The 19029-nt window shown below is 49.3% G+C and overlaps 1 protein-coding gene and 1 long non-coding RNA gene across 2 annotated transcripts; both read left to right on the top strand.

Moving 5' to 3' along the window:
• The first annotated feature begins 4345 nt into the window (after positions 1 to 4345).
• On the top strand, positions 4346 to 5950 carry LOC113950667. The gene is made up of 3 exons (XR_003528847.1): positions 4346 to 4577; positions 5495 to 5634; positions 5733 to 5950. It is a non-coding gene; the product is annotated as an uncharacterized LOC113950667 (long non-coding RNA).
• A 10682-nt stretch (positions 5951 to 16632) lies between these two features.
• LOC113950686 (G-protein coupled receptor 35-like) lies at positions 16633 to 18623 on the top strand. The gene has a single exon (XM_027650743.1). It carries the CDS (start codon positions 16713 to 16715, stop codon positions 17649 to 17651), a length of 939 nt encoding a protein of 312 aa, XP_027506544.1. The 5' UTR covers positions 16633 to 16712; the 3' UTR covers positions 17652 to 18623.
• The last annotated feature ends 406 nt before the right edge of the window (positions 18624 to 19029 follow it).

Here is a 19029-nt window from a genome sequence, read left to right as displayed (position 1 = left end):
CATGACAGATGAAGGAAAAGGATAAAGAAGAAAGCTTGGAAAACATAAAGGATCCATTCAAACAACAGAACAGTTGCTGGAAGAGCCCAAACTATCTTGCCTGTTGCACATGGTTCCCAGATCTTTTTACATGGACGACCCACTAGTCCTGCCTCCCTTCTCAAATCTCACCTCCATCCCAGTGTACACTGTGCTGATGTGATGGGTGATTTTCACTCCACATCTCTTTCCCTTGTTCTCCCAGATGGCATCGGGGCAAATCCAGGAACAAAGGAAGAGGCTTGGATTACAAGGTTTGCCTCTTGTCCTCCAGTAACTTCCTAGAATTCCAAATGTGACTGGTCATCTGGAATGGCACCAGCCACCTACAGATCTGCCTCTATGTCTCCTTTTGGTGCTATCAAATCCTACCTTTCTCCAGGATGGATTCCATTCTCCTCCTGGTGTGCACGCATCTGGTGGCTGCTCCTTCAGTGGCTTTGCCTCCTGTGGCCAAGATCTGCTGCTCCAGCTTGCGGAGAAGAAACTCTTCCAACACACAGCCTGCCTTGGAAATACCCCATGGCAGAAGCACAGCAGGTTGGTGATGTGTCTTATAGGCCACCTGAGCTGAAGGCTCAGACCTTGATCTCCAAAGGACCCAACAGGCCTCCAGGCTGCTCCCACCAAGGGAAGCCTTGGATGGAAAAGGCAAAGTATTCTGTATGGCCTCCAGCTGCAAAAGGCCTTCCTTTTGGAGTCCAGGAGAGACAAACTTTGTGGTGCAATCAACTTCCTCCCCTGGACATCTATCAGACAGCTGCTTTGCCAAATTTTGTGTTAGAAAATGCACGTTTAGTTACATGGTGGGTCCTCTCTCTCACTAAATACTCACAGACTCCTCTCTGCAAGGACTGGTCACATCCATATCTTGCTGGAGAGGGCTCCTCCCATGCCCAAATACATGTATCTGGCTGACTAAGCTGAGATTGATCAGCAAGGGCCAATTTTTAGTAACAATGGAAATTCTTTACCAGAAAGGACAGAGCTAAGTCGATGCCCCTCAGACTTTGTCCCTGTTATCCAGAAAGCACCAACCCTTCTGTAGTGCCCATCTTAATGAAACGGCCGGAATTATTGTTACACATCCCAAGTTCGTTGCATTGCAACATTACACATCCCTGCTGTTCTGTTTTCCAAAAGAGGATGCTGCTAAAAATTACATGACTGATGAAGAAATACAAATTAGCACACCCTCTGCCCAACCACGGGTCATTGGTGATGTATAAACACAGCTGAACCCCGGGGAAAGAACAACGCCAAGTAAAACAGAAGGTAAAATAATACTGCTTATTTCCACATCTCCCTCATTACTGCAAAGCCCATGTGTGCACTGTGGTTTGTGGTTGAGACAAGGCTGGACTGGAGTTTTGGTTGTGTCCTAGGGAAAGAACGTTTGTTGTAGCTGGGCTAGGATAAAGTTAGAACTGGCATGGCCACGTGGGAGAGGGCTTGGCTTTGTCACAGTGAACTCATCCTGGAGCCAGTGCAGCTGAATGGAGGCTGGAGCCAAGCTCTAGTTGTGTGTGTGCATGTGGAAAACATCAACCAGGGAGAGGGAAAGCTGTGATCAAGGCATCAAGCCAGCACAGGCATCTCACCCAACTCTTTGGAGCAGTTATTTCCATAAAAGTGTCCATATCCAGCAGTAGAGGACTTTGGAGTTAATGCTGCTATTCCCAGGGGTCACCAGGCTGCCAGTTGTATAATGAAGACCCAGCTCACCTTGGGAAGCTGAGGAGAAAAAGCACTGAAAACAGAAGGAAAAAAAAAAATAAAGGAAACAATTGAACCTCAAGGTGGGGCAGGCTGAGGGCAGAGGGCAATATACGCCCACCAGGAGTTTGGGCTTCTCTAGAGAGTTGACTTGTTTCCCTCTAGAAATGGGAATTTGTGGTTTGTGGCTTGGAGAAGGCTGGAGCCTGCCCATGACAAGGATGTCAGCGTGGTCAACGACAGAAGCTGGGTTCAAGTTCTTGTCCCGTCCCGACCTCACGTGTCACATGAAGGTAAAGCCGGGAAGAGCAGCCTGATGGGAATCCATTTTCCCAGATCATCTTCCCTACTCCTCTGTCAATAGCCCAGGGTGGGGACACAAGACTGAGACTGGCATTCAACTGGCAAGGGTGCCCATCTCAAGAGATGGGAGACAGTGATGGTGGGTGGTGAACAGATGGAGAGCAGCCCTGTGGAGGAGGACTTGGGTACCAGTGGGTGACAAATTGGACGTGAGCTGTGACTGTGCAACTGCAGCCCAGAAAGGAAGGTGTCTCTCGGGCTGCACCCAAAGCAGTGTGGGCAGCAGCTCAGGGGAGGTGATGCTGCTCTGGTGAGACCTGACCTGCAGCACTGGGTCCAGCTCTGGGGTCCCCAGTGGAAGCCACACATGGGTCTGTTACAGCCAGTCCAGAGGAGAACCTCAAAGCTGGTCAAAGGGCTCGACATGTCTGCTGTTGTGAGAAAGGTTGTGAGCCTGGAGAGGAGATCTTAGAGCCCTTTCCAGCACCTAAAGTTGCTCCAAAAGAGCTGGAGAGGAACTCTGGACAAGGCATGGAGTGACAGGATAAGGGGGAATGGCTTTACACTGCCAGAGGGCAGGGTTAGATGGGATATTGGGAAGAAATTTTTCCCTGTGAGGGTGGGAAGGCCCTGGCACAGGTTGCCCAGAGAAAACTGTGGCTACCCCATCCTTGGAAGTGTCCAAGGCCAGGTTAGACAGGGCTTGGAGCAATGTGGGCTAGTGGAAGGTGTCCCTGCCCATGGCAGGGGTTTGGAAAAAGAGGAGCTTTAAGATCCTTTCAAAGCCAAATCATTCTGTAATTCAGTATTCAGGTACCCAGGAGGAGCAGGGGGAAGTCAAGGGGCTTCTGCACACCTGGTTTACCTGGCCATTGCAAGAACCTGGGGGAAATCCCAGCCCTCCTGCCCGATGCCAAGTCTCTCCAGGAAGAGGGAGTCACTTGTCCCCTGGAGCCCAGGCCAGCATAGGGCTTGCAGCAGCTGTAAGCCACAGTGTGGGAGTGCCAGCTCTGAGAGTGTGGCCTTGGCTGATGATGGACTGGGACCAGCTTGGCATTCCCCGTGGCTCCCAAGGCCTGACAGATACCTGGAGAGCTGTGGCTGGCTTTCCAGAAACAGGCTTTCAGCCCCTGTTTGGAGTCATGGGTCAATATTGGGGCTGTGCTCCAACTCCACAGTCACTGTCCTTGGTTTATTTTTCAGGAAATGCATCAAACCCGTTTCCCCGCTGGTTAGGAGAAATAATTGGTGTCAGGTTTTAACTGTGTTGCAAAATGCTGTTTTCTACCCAGGATGAGCCGAACTGGCCACTGGAGAATTGGAGCTGATGTTGTTTGAACCAATATTTGCTTCTAAGCATTGCTTCTAAGTATTGCCTAATTTCTAAACTGCACAGGGCAAACAAAGAGCTCTCTGTCGACCCTAAGCCGCTCTTCCTGGCTGGGAGCACTAAGCCCAGCTGCAGACTGTGGCCTCTTGTCAGAGCTGCTTACTGTGCCATACCATTACAGATTTACATTCTTAGATTGGAAACTAATGTCAGCTTAACAGCCAGGTACCAGCAGCTTGACCCTCTCTGCCTTGCACAGCAGGTCTGCAGGACAGTGTCACTGCCCCCCATGCCCCCTGTGCACATTCCCCTTCCAGCAAACACCAGCTGCTCCAGCACTGGTGAGGAAACAGGTTTTCTTGACCTTCTTTCCCAAGCAGGCCCCCTCTAACTCCCCAGCCCCCTTGCTGAAGTCAGCAGTGGTTTCTGCTCCACCAGCCAGTGGTCCATGCAAAACTCACCCTCTTGGATATGCAATTAGTGCTATTCCTCCTAATGAAGGATCCCAGTTTGCTTAATTAACCTAAAGGTTAACAGGATTAACAGAAACTCTGTGCAATCTTGGAAGCTGTGATATTCCTGAAGGGATTTAGGAAGAAAAGGCAGAAATATATAGTGGGTTAATTATTCCTGCTGAAGACACGCTTGCAAAGAGACCAGCTGAAGCCTGGTAACAGCCAGCCCTGCTTCCTATATATTTACCAAAGATCACTGGGAACAAACCAGTAAAAACTGATATCTGGGAAATAAATGGCAGGAGTGCCAGATGCTCTGTGTGGCCACAGCACCCTCAGCTCCTCTCCCACAGGACACCTAGGTCCCTTGTGAGGGCACACACCTGGCAGTTGCACAACTCTTCTGTCCACAGAATGGTTGTGTCCAGCTCCGTGGGACATGCCAGACAGTTTCCACGAGGGCATGTCCTCACAATGAGATGCTGGACCATCCCAGAGTTGTGGCTGCGTGAGAACAGGGGGAAAGGTGGCTTATTTCCAGGGGGAGGGAGCTGTGGCTCACATGAGCCACCGTGCACACATCCAGGGACGAGGGAGCAGGAGGGTGAGCGGGGACATTCCCCTGCATTCACCGAGCCCAGGACACCAGGATGGGGACAGAGAGACGATGGTGGTGGTGGAGCTGGCCAAGAAGACCTTGCAGTGAGAGGGGAAGAAGAGTGAAGAAGCACACGGTGAACCTGGGGGTGAGCCACTACCAGTCTGCCACCATAAGGGGACACCCAGCTGGGTGCCAAAGGAGCAGGGGGACAGCACTGTCCAGCATAAGGAAGGTCCTGGCAGATGCAGCCAGGGGAGCAGCTCTGTGCCTGCTGCTAATGCTCTTGATTTGGGTGGACCAACAGTGACTCTTCAGGAGCTGTGGGCACAGAGCTGCTGGTGGAGCAGGTAGCAGAGGCCAGCAGAAAAAAGGACACAAAAGGAGAAAGCAAAGGGAGATACCAAGAAGGGAAAACTTGTGAACCAGCTTCCAGCAGGGCCGGCAGTACAAACACTTGGGCTGGCAGCGCTGGCCGGCTGCTGGAGCAGCTCTGACTGCTGGGTTTGGCCCAGGGAGCAGGGACTGAACCTCTCATTGTCCTCCACAGCCTACAGACAGCCCAGCTGGGCTGGCATGGCCACCCACCGCTGCACCCAGGGGCTGGAGCTCTTAGGGAGCTGCTCCAGCCAGAAATGAGGTTTGGGCATTAAATGAATGGAAAGAGGGTCAGCTCACCAGTGGGTCAAGCTGAACTCTACCACTTGCTGTTCAGCCCCTTTCCAGTTAGTTAATTCATGGTAATCATTAATTCCAAGCCCCTGTCCATGTGGGGAGCCTCACAATAGCTAATTTTTAATCTGTCACCTCAACCACACGCTGTTACACGGGTCCTGGTTGAAGCCACCTTCCCATTTAAACACTTTTACAGCCAGTACAACTCCCTGCTGATTAAGAGTGGTTGTTTTGAAACCACTAAAAAATTTGTTGGCCAACATTCCCTTCCACTCTGTAATTTTAAAGCAGCATTAAAGGGAATTAATGGAAATAAAGCTTTGGAATAACAGAGACCCCCTGAACTTCAGTTAAATTAATTTTCCTTCTGCTCTTGAGATTTTCAAAGGCAGATCTGACCATGCAGCAGTCACGAGCCATGTAAACAACTCACCCTTTGGAGGTCAAGAGCGGAGTATGACACCTGTGAGTAAATACTGGATCCAGGACCTGGGAGGGCACCTCTTCCCTGCCAGCTGGTGAGCACCATACCATGGGTGAAACACCTGCCCTGCTCAGGAATCTTTGAGGAGCCCACAGGCAGGGCTGACCTCTCAGTGCCTCCTCTCACTCCTAGGTGACAGAGGAATTAGTTTCCTGGTCTCTGGTCAAGATGTTCTCATCAAGATAAAATCTGAGGGGAATGGCTCCTCCTGTCCTCACTGCCTGGACACCCGGGGCTGGCAGAGCCTTGAGGCACCGCTGGACCCTGGCTCTCAAACCACCTTGTCCTTTCCAGTAATTACTGTTTTGCAATGTGAAAACAATAAAAGTCTTGGGTCTGTTAAGAGGTCTGGGAGCAGAAGAGAGGGGGGAGCAAAAGGCCAAGCTGAGCAGATTTCAAACTCCCTCCTGAGGGCTTTTGGACTCCTGTGGCATTTTAATCCTCATGGCATTTCCAGCTGCAGGGATAAAGGAGCAGAAAACCTAGGCAGAGGTGTAGGGGCTTCAGGGCACAGGTCTAGCTGGGGCTGGTCCCCTGGAGGGAGTTCTGGGATGGAGTGGCCAGCGGGATGCAGCAGCCCTCTCTCAGAATGTGATGGCAGAGCCCAGCTAGAGAGTGATGTGGCCCTAACAGCTCCTGAAAAGTGTTGCAAGAATAAGGAAGGAACAAGAAAAAAGTCTTGCTCCAGATACTTCGCTAAAAGTTGCATAAGATGGAGGGACTGGCTGTGCTCTGTAGGTGTAATCACAAAATCCTAGAATGGTTTGGGCTGGAAGGGAACTTAAAGCTCATCGAGTTCCCACCTCCTGCCATGGACAGGGACACCTTCCACTAGCCCAGGTTGCTCCAAGGCCCGTCCAACCTGGCCTTGGACACTTCCAGGGATGGGGAATTCACAACCCCTCTGGGCAACAATGATCACTGTTGTACAATGATCAGTGATCAGCACTTATCAGTTATGTCCTAGACAAGGCTGCTGTATGGGCTGTAATGGCTTCATTCCACTGGAATGTCCTTTGAATCGCAATAGAAAGGGAAAATGAACTCCTTTGGGGGAGTCTGTTCACTGGCAGTGACTGAGGGGCTCAGTCCACATGTCCATAGCCTTGCTAGACCTGAGCTGACATCTGTTGTTCTCCCCTTCACCAGAGGTTTTGCCCTTCCATCTGCACCCCTCTGATCACCCACACTCTCCTCCCATCACCTGCATCTGCCAGTGGCATCCACCACAGGCAGCAAGTCCTGCCACTCCTCTGCCTGGTAGAACCTGGACTGGCACCACAGCCAGAGCGTGCCAGGAGCCACGTGCCGAAGGTAGAGAGAGAACAAGCCTTGGAGAAACACTCGTCAGCTGTGTAAGAGACATCACTTACCTGAAGGCATCACCAGCCCTTACAACCCCATCTTCCCTAATTTTCAGCCTCACTGGGGGCCTCCACCAACAGTCTTCCAGGAGCCTGTTCGTGCTCAGCCCATCAGCCCCTGACAGAGCAATGCTGCAGGAGCACTGGTCCCCAGTTCCACCACAGCTCTGCCCCTGCCTGGCCATGGCCCTGATGGTTCCAACCAAAAGCCACAGACAGACTCCTCAGCCAGACCTTGGACCTGCCTGGTCGTCCCCAGGCTGTGTCCAACCCTGTTATTGTCCCCAGACCTGATCCCAACCTTAGACCTGCCTCTTCACCTCCATCTTCCCCAGGGATCTGGACTCTGTGCTGAGCCCAGCTGCTGTTCCAGGGCCCATCCTGCTCACCTTGGATGGAGGCTGTGATGGAAAAGGATCAGGCTGGGGTGCCTCCTTTGGGAGCAGGCAGCCCTTGCAGTACCCTGGCACATAGGCAAGAACACAAAGCTATCTCCTGGTTAGAACAGGGAATAGAAAAGACCACAACTCTCTTGTAGGGCTTTGATCCCATACTTCAATCCATTTACAGCCCACTTTATCCTGGGCAATGATTATTTTGGATGCAGCAGTAGGATTTTTCCATCAAACCAAATGTTTCTACTAAGTCCTGGCCCTTGCAGGAGTCCCACAGCCCCAAGCTGACATCAACACCATCTTCTATAAACATGCCATGGAGACATAACATGAACAAACAGCAGGAAAGGCTTTGTGGAGATCCTGTTACAAGCAAGATATTTGTTCCTTTTGCACATTCCTCTCGAGGTGGGAAATCCCCCAGAAAAGACCAGGCCTTTTGTCAAGGTCATCAGACTTGTGTAATGACAGCAGGGAAGCTGGGGCCACCAAAATTTGTCTCCTTCCTCATCTACCACAAGGAATGCTAGATTTTCATGATATACAGATTTTCAGAGCACAGCAGCAAACAGCTTCTCAGGAGCAAGTTTTATACCAAAAGAATAATCAGTTTTTTACTCATTAGCATAATATTTCTATTAGCAACACTTGCAGGCTCTGGTTGTGACAGAGAACTTAATAAATTGGGGAAGGCAAAAGAAGGGAACATCTTGCTCTGGTTTAGCCCTCTAAAAGTTACATCTAGACTGCCTCTCTCATCCCAAGGTGTTGACATCTTCAGATGATAATTATAGCAGAGTATTTTGTGGACACAGTAGAGGACACAGGTGGTGGCTCAGACGGGGCACTCACCTGCCTGGTGGCCAGTGGAGATTATTCCCATCATCAGCAATCCAAGCTGGGTTAAAGGATTAACTGATTGCAAGTCGAGCTGTCCTGATTTTAAGGGCACCTGGAGTGGTTTGGGGTTACCTCGACTGTGCTCACAAATGCCAAAGTACTGCCTGCTTATTTATCCAGCAGCTATGGAGCAATTTCTTCTGGTCACAGGTGACTGCTTAAAAATAAAAGAGGTGGAGGCAGAAAGGCTGGAGGGGAAACACAGAGGATGTGCCGTGGCCAGAGTCCCATGGCAGGGGCATTCCCCCCAGGGCACCCTGAGTTCAGGATTGTGGCCACCTCCTGTGCCAGCTCCTGCACTGGCAGATCTCAGGGCCTTGGCTTGAAGGGACAAACCAGGGAGCAGTATCCCAACCGAAACCTTGGACATCATCATCTCCTGAAGGATTTCAGTGGGATTCTGAGTCTGCTAAAGTCACTTTCCTGCATCTGCAGTCTTCATCAGCAGGGTACTTAGCCAAAAAGCAAACTCCAGCATCTTAGGCACAAGACACAGCCCTCCTCTCCAGGAACTGCAGCTCCTTCTGCTCATACAGTTTGACTCAGGACTGCTCTTTGAACTCTAACACATGGCAAGACTGGTTCCTAGTTTGAGGAAAGATCCCTCTTTTCTTTTTTTTTTTCCTTTAATTCAGCCCTTACCCAGTTCACGGTTATCAAAGTCTCATGTTCATGCATCTCCTACTCAGATACTTTGATGGTAAAGGGGAAAGCAGGGGAGATCTAGAAGATCGTGGTCTGTAAGATTAGATAAGGTTAAGGAGTAATGTAAAGAGGGAGAAAGGGCTTATGCTCTATGTCCTGGTGTTGGTTGTTCAAAGACAAATAATGCTCCCAGACTGGCTGAGGAATATCTGGAAAGAGTCACCTCCTGCAGAAGACCCAAAGGTCTCTGAACAGTGGTATTCACTCCCTGGGGGGCAGGGACTGTTGGGGAGGAGGGCATCATGCCAACCCCTCCCTGGAGCTACCGTGCCTGGAAGCACAGGGACCATCCTCTGGAGATGGTTTTCAGGCTCTCCAAGTCTAGTGGAAACCACTGCAGCTATGCAGACACCAGCAGAGCTCTTCCACTCCTTGTGATCTAACCTCGTATCTGTATTTCATCCTAAGTCACTTTAAGCCAGGTCTATGGCTTCCCCCTTTTACCCTTGCAATGCCAAACAGCCTGAAGTGCTCTAGTCTTTCTCTCCTGGGGCTCAGTTCCTTGGCTCCTTACTTCTTCCCAACCTGGACCTGCATTCTCCTTACTTAGAAATTGCCTTTTCAAAGAAGGGAACAACTGATGGGTGGAGGAGACAGATCCTCCTGGGATGTGGTGTCCCAGTAGACTGTTTGTAGCAGTTTCTATTCCATTCTTCCCTGCCTGGTGGGACAGGAGCCCCTCCAAGGTGTCCTGCCAGCTGCCCTGGGTCAGGTATTGCAGAAGATACAGAGGATAAGTGTGAGGAAGAGCTATAATATTGCAAAGACAGACATAAAACTTAGCTCAGGGAAACTGTGGATGCCACATCCCTGGAAGTGTTCAAGGCCAGGTTGGATGGGGATTGGATCAGCCTGGTCTAGTGGAAGGTGTCCTTGCCCATGGCAGAGAGGGGAACTGGATCAGCTTTAAGTTCCCTTCCAACCCCAACCATTCCAGGATTCTATGATAAATGGCCCCGAGGAAGGTCATTCCCTTGGCCCAAAGTAGAGAAAAGGATCCAAAGTAGTGGAGGTGAGGGGAGCAAAAGATGTAATGGACGATTCCCAGAACAAAGTTCAATCCACCTATAGCCCAACGAGTCCCATCTGTGCAAACAATGGCTGCTTGCTCAGCAAACACAGCTATCCCAGCCCTGCTGCTGCAGCCTTGGCCAGCATTTTTGGAGGAGGGGATGTTTTAACATCTGCAAAGATCTGGTATTTGGACCACTTACGAAACTGTTCCATACTGGGGTGCGGGATGTACCTTCACATGCAGCCACAGTGCACCCCATCCCCCTCAGCGAACCAAAGTCACCAGTCTTCAGAGGTGCAAACAGGAGCACCCTTGCCATTGGTAAAACATCCATGTCCAAACCCACAGCACATGAGGGACTCCATCCCCACCTTCTTCAGCTCCTTGGCTTTCTGTGGGATTCTGTTTGGTCCCTCTGGGACAAACGTGCTCTCAGACCCCATGGGAAGAGACAGAGCTCTTTAGGCCCAGCAGCAAGATGAGAAAGGACATCAGAGGTGACAGGGCGTGAGGAAGGAATGAAAGCAGCCAAGGAGACAGTACAGGGCCAGAGTGTCTGCGCTCAAGTGTCCAGGAAGGAAACGAGCTGGTTGTGCTCCTCTTCCTCATCATATCCACCTCAATCTTCTCGTCCCACCCCAGAACTCTACAAGGGGCACCCACTCAGTCTCCTGAGACCACAGCATGATGCTCTGAGGCCCCAGCCCCTACCATGTCTCTGATGAGTCACAGCTCTCCTCACACATAGACTCTGGACCCAAAATTGTCCCTCTGAACCTCCGACCCGCTGCTGCCAACAAGAAGTGGTAGCAGCACCCTCAGCCCAGCACGTAGTGCTGTTTGCACAGCCCTTGCTCAAACACAATGGCCAGAGCTGGCTCTGCAGCCCCTCCAGCAGTGCCACGACCTCCCTCCCTCCCACCCTGACTGGCTGCTGCAGTGGGATCACAATGGAGCTCTGGGCACCTCTGCCTCAGCTGCAGCACCTGCAGGAACTCTGGGCCAGTGTCCACTGGATCAAGGTTCACATTCCCTCTGGAACTCCCCTTGTCACTCCTGAACTAACCCACCCTGTCTCAGAGGGCACTGTCATCCCAATTAGGTTAATTTTTGTGGGTTTATATGGTAATTAACCATTAAAACTGGCTCTGTGAGGACCAGGAACAGGACCCCAGGGAATGGCCTGGAACTGTGTCAGGACAGGGTTAGGTTGAATCTCAGGAAAAGATTCTTCCCCCAGGGGGTGGTTGGGCACTGACCAGTCTCCCCAGGGCAGTGGGCACAGCCCCAAGGCTGCCAGAACTCCAGGAGTGTTTGGGCAACACTCTCAGGCACATGGTGTGACTCTTGGGGATGGTCCTGTGCAGGGCTGGGGTGGGGCTTGATGATCCATTCCAACTCAGCATATTCTGTGATTCTGTGATTCTGTAATTAACCATATGGTTAATAATTTAATTAACCATAAACAATGGACAATATTGTACAGTGGGGGTCGGATGGTCTTGGAGAAGACAACGGTGACTCGGCCAGTATCCAAGCCCTGGATACCCTCTGTGTCAACACTGTTCTGAAGAAAAGAAGTGGTGGGAATGTGGTTTATCAAAAGTCTCCTGAGCTGCAGGAGAACCAAGAAGGGAGCTCGGGAGCTCCAGCAGGAGCCTGACCTACATACAGCTGTTACTCTGAGCAAATGCTCCCCATTGGCACCTTGAGCCATGAACTCTCCCAAAGCAGCGCCATCATGTGCAAAAGCCACAAAACTGAATACATAATTAAACAGATAAATAAATAAATTGATCCATCAGCAGATACTGGGTCTCCAAAGGAGCAGCTCCCCTTTTAAGAAAGCCTCAAGTCCAGAGTCCTCCAGGAGAAAGGAGAATGGGTAACCCTTACCTTTGTGTCCCTTATGTGTGCAACAGAGTAGGTTATAGGAACAGAGAGTCAACTTTTCATTCATAGTCAAAGGTGTCACACGCTTGTGGAAGCTCCAGGGACCAGACCAAGAAGCTAGTGAGACCAGCACAACTCAGACCTCAATGTCTTCCTGTGTGCATTTAACTCCAGAATTCCTTCCATCTTGGGGTGAAGAGGTTGGTGGTGAAGGAGTCAGGCCACAGCAGACCAACATGTGCTGGTGGAAAAACAGAGGTGGAAAGTGAGGCTTTCTGCAAACTTCATGTCCTTTGAAGACTTCCAAGGCCTGAAAATTAATTTTCTTGCCCTGAAAATATTTGGACATGCCAGGATTCTTCCACTGCAACTGGGGACAGAAAATCCAAATCTCAGGGGCTTTTTTCCCTACAAAAAGTAACTGATCAGGAAGTACCCTGTTGTGCCTGTTCCTCAGGCAGCTACCTGCAATCTCCATGCTGCTTTGATGACCCCTGCAGGGACAAGTAGTAAAGGTCTTGAGTTTTTAATCCCTTCCTCACCTAGAAGAGCTGTGGTGTGGTCACGGACACTGCCTCAGATTCTTGCTGAGCTTGAAAGGAAGAAAGAGTCTGTTCACGGAGATGTTCAGGTGTCAGGAAAAGCTCAAGATGAGAGTAATGCTCTCCTGAGCCCTAAATCAACTTTTTATGAGTGTCTCAGTTTACCAAGACAGAAATGTTTGTTAAGGAGGGCGGGATATGAGAAAAACCATGCTCCTCAGAAGTTATTATAACTTCAAAATTAAGAGGCTCCAGTCAAAAAGGTGTAGAAAATAAAAGAATAGCTCTTTACCAAAGAATATATGTATATATATAGGTAACACAACAATAACAAACAATAATCCTGTAACACAACTTCCACCGAAAACAATTAAGTATTTTTTGCCTTTCAGCGCAGTGATAACGCAGTTGGGGCCGGGAGGCAGGGGCTGCAGTGCCTGACTCACGGTCACCAGCAGGTGCTGTTGGGCTCCGGATTGTGGAGGCTGCAGTTGCTCACCCCTGCTGCGGGAGGCAGCTGAACACAGGCCGCCACCCGAGGGGAAGGCAGAAGGGGAAAGGGAAAAGGTGATTCCTCCTGTTGACTCATGCCGTCAAAGAGTGGCTCTGGCTGCAACTCACCTTCCTCCTCAATGGCTGTATACTTCCACAGGCAGGGAGAAGGAGGAGGAAGAGGAGGAGGGGGAAGAGCAGTTTTGCCCCTCCAGAGTTTCTCTGAAGGTGGTACTGGTTACTCTGATGAAATGTGAGGCAAGTCGGGACGGTGGGCAGAACAGGACGTGAGGGAGACCAACCAGGGCCAAAAGAAGCTAGGTTACTCCATCTGTTCATACTTGAATGTGACTTTTAAAGCCCTGGTAGACTAGAGCGTGTCAGCAAGACAGTCACAGGAGATCCAGTTTCCAAGAGTGGCAGCATATCTGACAGCAGAGGAGTTTAAATGGGGAAAATGGTAATCACTGCTTTCTACTTGGTATGGGGTCAAAGTAAAAATGCAGATGAGGAATCGATTTACCTGCCTTACAGAAAAGAGCAGGTTCCCATATGAATAAACCATGATAACAAAAGGCATTACAGGGCGAAAGATGAAAAGATGTAAGATGTAGGATGTGCTCCTCACCTGGAGGAAAAGCACTGTGCTTTAATGGTTTCCACTGCACTGTTGCACGTAACACCACGCCATCAGACAATCCTTCCTCTTCAACTGCACAGGTTAAACAAGGGTGAAGGAAGACAGGGTGAAAGCAAGTATTGTCTGGTGCATAAAGGCACAAAGTCCAGATTTTAGAGCTGAGTCTTCCTGCTGGCTCCCCTCTCGCTGCACCGCTGAGCCTTGGCACAGAGACACTTCTTTAGAGCAGCAATCCCTGAGGGGCTGTTGCTCCCACCCATGGGGAAGCCCTTTTATCGCTGCCTAGATATTTGCCACCCATGCATTGCTATTCTCTGGTTTTATGTTTAGGCACCAGGATGGTTCCCCCTCCCACCTGCACCTTAAGGTCAGAGGATCATCCCCCCACTTGAACTCGTCTGGGTCTGGGTTTCCACAGGCTGCCCACATGGACACCTCTGACATTTCCATCCGCAAAATACATTTTTCTGTGAGTCAGCAGCCTGGAAGAGTCAGGGGAGATAGGGGGTGCATTAACTCTCTATATGTTGTACAAAGGCTCCAAGAATTGGGCTTTTTTTCTTTCTAAATACTGAAAAATACCCAAAATGGCCCCGAGCTCTGCACCAGCGTTTCTCAGAACATTCCAGGAGACAGCATGGAGGAGCATTTCCTGCCCATTTATGCATCTTCCTTTGTGACCTACATTTGCCTTACACATCTGAGCCCAGAGCTGATGGTCCATCTGCTGCTGTCACCTTTGAGACCATGATCTCCAGAGAGGGTAATTAATGGGACAGATCACGAAGTAGACAGACCCTGTCAGCTGGCTCACACAGGTGGGACTGCAACTGCTGTAGCCAGTGGACAGCAAAATCCATTCAAATTTCTATAAAATATGACTGTGGCAAGCTCTTAACCGTCTTTGTATAGGCTCCCAGTGATGCTGAGAGAGAGTGTTACCCACCTGCCTGAGGTAGAGAAGTCAAGCAAGCCCATAGCATCTGTCATCTTTCTTGTAAAGACACCAAATAGCAGCAGGCTGGGTCCCTGTGCCCTGGGCTTGATGTCACAGGGTGCACAAGCACTGCTGGGAGCCCTCAGGAAAGTCACTGCCCTCACAGTGCTGCCTGCCTGGGGCACGCTCTGCCGCCACAGCAGACACTGCACAGGCTGCTGGGCTCCTTTGGGAGCCTTCCGCTGCCAGAAGGGCAATTTCCAACCATTATGGATTTTACTTCAGAAATTGTTTTCCCATAACTGAAAATATTAAATTTTAATTGCTGGGTTTTGTGAGGGGATGAGGGGGAGGGCACTTTGTGTGGAAAAACTGACGCTGAAGCATTGACCTTCTGAGAAGTGGAACAACAAAGATCACCAGAGACTCCGTCAGCCTGAAAGACGACAAGGAAGAACTTTTAGTGCACTAGAGTTCATTGATGAATTTCAACGCTGCCGAACTGTCACAGCGGGCTCTGGGACAACTGTGTCCTGCACCAACACCTGTGGCACCCACAGATCACCTTCTCTGCATTTACCCTGCAAGATTTCTCTGGACTAAACAAACCCAGCTAACCGCCTCACAGGAAGCAGGTAATGGCTTTGAAATTCTCCCCACACCGGTGTGTGGCAGTGTGCTCTGCTCAGTGCTCTAGGGTGTGCTTTCTCACCTCTAGCCATGGCTCCAGCTTGCGAACACAGGGGTCAGTCCTCAGCTGAGCACAGAAGGCCTGACTTCCTCCTGCTTTCACAGGAGGCTGTTATGTGTCACTGTTTTGCAGCTACATGTTCCATTCAGGGGGTTCTTCATCCCTTGCTGCAGTTTCACACCAGTGCCTCTTACCATGCCTCTTCCATGAGTGTGGGGACCCCTGGCACACCACCTTGGGAAATACCATGGGCTCTGTGCTTATATGGGGGATAGGATGTAGCTGGTGTGCGCAGCCCAGTGGGCTCAGCTGCTCCTCAGGGGAGTGATATGCATGCAGAGAGTGGCTTTTTCAGTGCGAGGTGACAACAGGCTGACAGGGAACAGCTACAGGGCAGCCACGGTAACCACAGTGCAGCCAAGAACCTGTGCGGCTGAAAGCCCAAGAGCGTTAGGACAAGGGCTGTATGCTAGTTGCTCCATAAATTCCATCTAAAAATGACTGTATCCCAGTGGTTCAGCAATGCCGTGTCAGTTCTGCCACTAGGGCAGGTGCTATGTTTTCTTCTGTGGTTGCCACATCTGTCTCCCAGTCTTGGACACCAAAAATGGTTCACTTACTTCATGCAATCAGACAGTTTCACTTCAGTTTTCGTGTTAATGTTTAGAAGCCGCTGACTTATCAGGCAATGTATCTGTAAGAGATTGTAGGAATCTGAGTGTTTTTCATGCCAGCCTCTTTGTAAACACTGCCTTTATGAGCTGCAGACAAAATCTGATTTATCCTCCTTGCTGGTAGTGGATGCCCTGAAATATTTAATGGAGTATCAGAAAACAGTATAAGTTTGCAGATTTGTGTTTTCTGCTCTAGCAGAATTTGGCTTCCTACCTTTGAAGCCGGAGATAAGACACATGTTCTCACTTCCCCTTCTTTCTCTTGAGACCTATTATCTGCTTGGGCTGGGGGTACCCACGCTGAGCTGTTCCTCCCCTGTACCCTGCAGAGAGAGGAGTGAATTCGAGCCTGAGGGCAGCCTGCTCACAGCAGGCACCCACTGCCCAGCCTGCAGCTGTGTTCCTACTGCCCCGGGAGTAAAGCCACCTGAGCTACCCCATGGCTGGAAGGGTTCAAATCCTGAGGAGGTTCTCAGGCCTGGCAAGACCCAGAGCAAACCTATGGGGTGGCTCCAGTATCAAAGCAAGGGTCTCGGAGGGCAAAAGGGGAATGTTGCCCAGCTCTGCTGTGGGCCGCCCTAAAGGCAGTGGCTCTCTGATAACTAGAGCAGCAGCAAAGGTAAGGGACAACAAAAATTATCCTTCTGCTTTGCAGACTCTTGGCTGTTAGTGAGGCCTGGAGGGAAGGAGAGGCAGGCTTAACCACTCAATAGCTGCGAGAGGGTTGTCTATGTGTTTTTGTTATCTGGCAGCAAGTGACAGTGTAACTTTGATGGCTGAGGGTCTGACGGTGCTGATGAGCCACTGAACCCATCCAGAGCTCAGCCTCATGCCTGCACTCTTCCCTTGCAGAAACGGCCCAGCATGAACAACAGCACTGAAAATAACGCGCTGCAGGATGGCATCGCACTATTTCAGCTGATTGTCTACATCCCAGTGATCACTTTGGGGATCCCACTGAACGCAATTGCCTTCTGGGTCTTCTGCTGCAAACTCAAGGGCTGGACTGAGACCAAGGTGTACATGATCAACCTCATTGTCGCGGATAGTTTCCTGCTCTGTTCCCTGCCTTTCTTAATGTATTTTACCAAGTACAACCATCCCATAGACCAGCTGTGTATTGCCATAAGCAGTATGTATTTTACAAATATGCCTATGAGCATCTTTATCATAACCTTGATTGCAATTGATCGATACATTGCAATCAAGTTCCCTCTAAAAGCAAGGGTTTTTCGATCCCCACTGAAATCAGCTTCTATCTGTGGCTTTCTTTGGATAATGGTCATAATTTATTCCAACGTCCGTCCAAAACTTCAGAATAGGTGGGAAAGATTCTGCTTTCGTAGGCGATCTCTTGACCCTAACTATTTATCTTTATTAGCTAATATCTTTGGATATTTTATTCCCTTAGGTATTATAATTTTTTGCTCAGTACAAATCATCAGATGTCTCAAAAAGAACATGGCCACAAGCCCCCATGAGACAAAATTAATCCAGAAGGCAGTGCACATTGTTTCTGTGAATTTGTGTGTGTTCACTGTATGTTTCTCCCCTTTCTACATTACAATGATCGTGCGGTTCGTAGTGAATGTTACTGGAGCTTCTTCTCTGGTGTCAGCAGTTAACACCTCTGTTAAGATCTCTGCATGCTTAGCAAATGCTAACTGCTGTTTGGATGCATTTTGCTATTATTTTGCAGCCAAGGAATTTCCAGAATTTTCTTCTATGTTCTCCACCTGTATGAGGTCCAAAACAAAAGAAAGGCAAGAGTCACAGCCACCCACAGGTCAAGTCATGGCATGAACAAGGTGCAGTGCACGAGATGTTAAGTGTCACTCTGCTGCTGAAGTTCTGAGGCAGAGGGTATGGAACCACCTACAGTATGTGCAGTCATTGTAGGTATAGGCATACCTGCAAAACAGAGCAACTCCCACCAAAGGGTCTGATATTAACTTGAATTTTGCCCTTCTGTCCTCAGTGACTTGACTTCAGCTCTGACTATAGTCTTCTATCATTGTATGGCAGCTTCAGGCACCTCCTGGTGATTTTGGTTGGCTTCATGGTCCCTCACTTTCAGTGTCTTCTGAATAATAAACCTCTCAAAAATTTCCTCCATGGACTGCAAACCCATGTACTGCTCATTTAAACCTAGAAACCATTAACTTTCTAAGTGAAAATTAACAATTATTTCCCCTACAGAAGACTGTCATCTTTCTCTTCCTGCAAACAGCAGTCTGAAACCTTTGTCCAGACATTGTCCAAACAACATAGGAAATTACTATTCCCATCACAGAAATTATCCCCCACCCAAAGTTAGATCTATCTGCTTTGTGTCAATACTTTGGCAGGTGGCCCAACAAGATGGAAGCTGCAGTGAGCAACTGTGGCATAAAAATGAATGAAACTGCTCAGGTCATTCAGCTGATAATTTATGTCACAATTTTCATCTTTGGTGTATTATTTAATGCTCTGGCATTACTGGTGTTTCCCTGCAAGCAGAAATAAAGGGCCGTGTGTGTATGTGACAAATTTAATCGTTGCACATTCTTTGGCCATCATTCTGCCTTTTAAAGTCACTATTCATTTATTACCATTATACACAGGAGTATTATTAGTGCCAAATTATACTGGAGATTGTGAGAGAAGACTTAGTTACTGCAGTATAAGAGCTGCCTCACAAAAGGTTCTTTAACAGTGCAGCCCAAAAATGAGCAAGGAACTTTCTGATTCCCTGAAGAGGTATGTTCTACCTTGGATAAAAATTTTTATCTTGCTTATATGTCAAGTTCATGATGGGTTTCTTAGATCCTCCTTCAGTCCAAACAAAACTTCAGCTCCCTGAGTGCTCCCATAAATGTAACAGATGAGTTTTCAATTCCTGGGCCACAACAAACTACGTGCCACCATGCAGCACTGGAATAGCAATCCGTGAGGAAAATGACATGGTTATCCACAAATATTTTCTGTTTTCTAGCACGAGAGTCTGGCAAACGATGATGCAGCAGCCATAGTCCTTCAGCAGCTCCAAGCAGTAGGGCTGAACTACTGCATTTTGCTAACATTTCAGCAAGATATAATTGTCCCGCCCCTGAAAAGAAAAAGATGGTAACTATTGCTTCAAGTTCAAATGACCAAATTGAAATTGCAGTCAAAATTTAGGCTTGAGAAAAAAAAACGCAAA

Source organism: Corapipo altera, unplaced genomic scaffold (assembly GCF_003945725.1).
Source record: "Corapipo altera isolate COAL_440 unplaced genomic scaffold, ASM394572v1 54, whole genome shotgun sequence".
Classification (NCBI taxonomy): domain Eukaryota; kingdom Metazoa; phylum Chordata; class Aves; order Passeriformes; family Pipridae; genus Corapipo; species Corapipo altera.
The sequence above is the reverse complement of the archived record's forward strand: the minus strand, read 5'-3'. Positions and strand labels throughout refer to the sequence as shown.

Bases quoted from the DNA above. Each gene is read 5' to 3' on its own strand.
- LOC113950686 (XM_027650743.1), top strand. From the start codon at position 16,713: ATGAACAACAGCACTGAAAATAACGCGCTGCAGGATGGCATCGCACTA.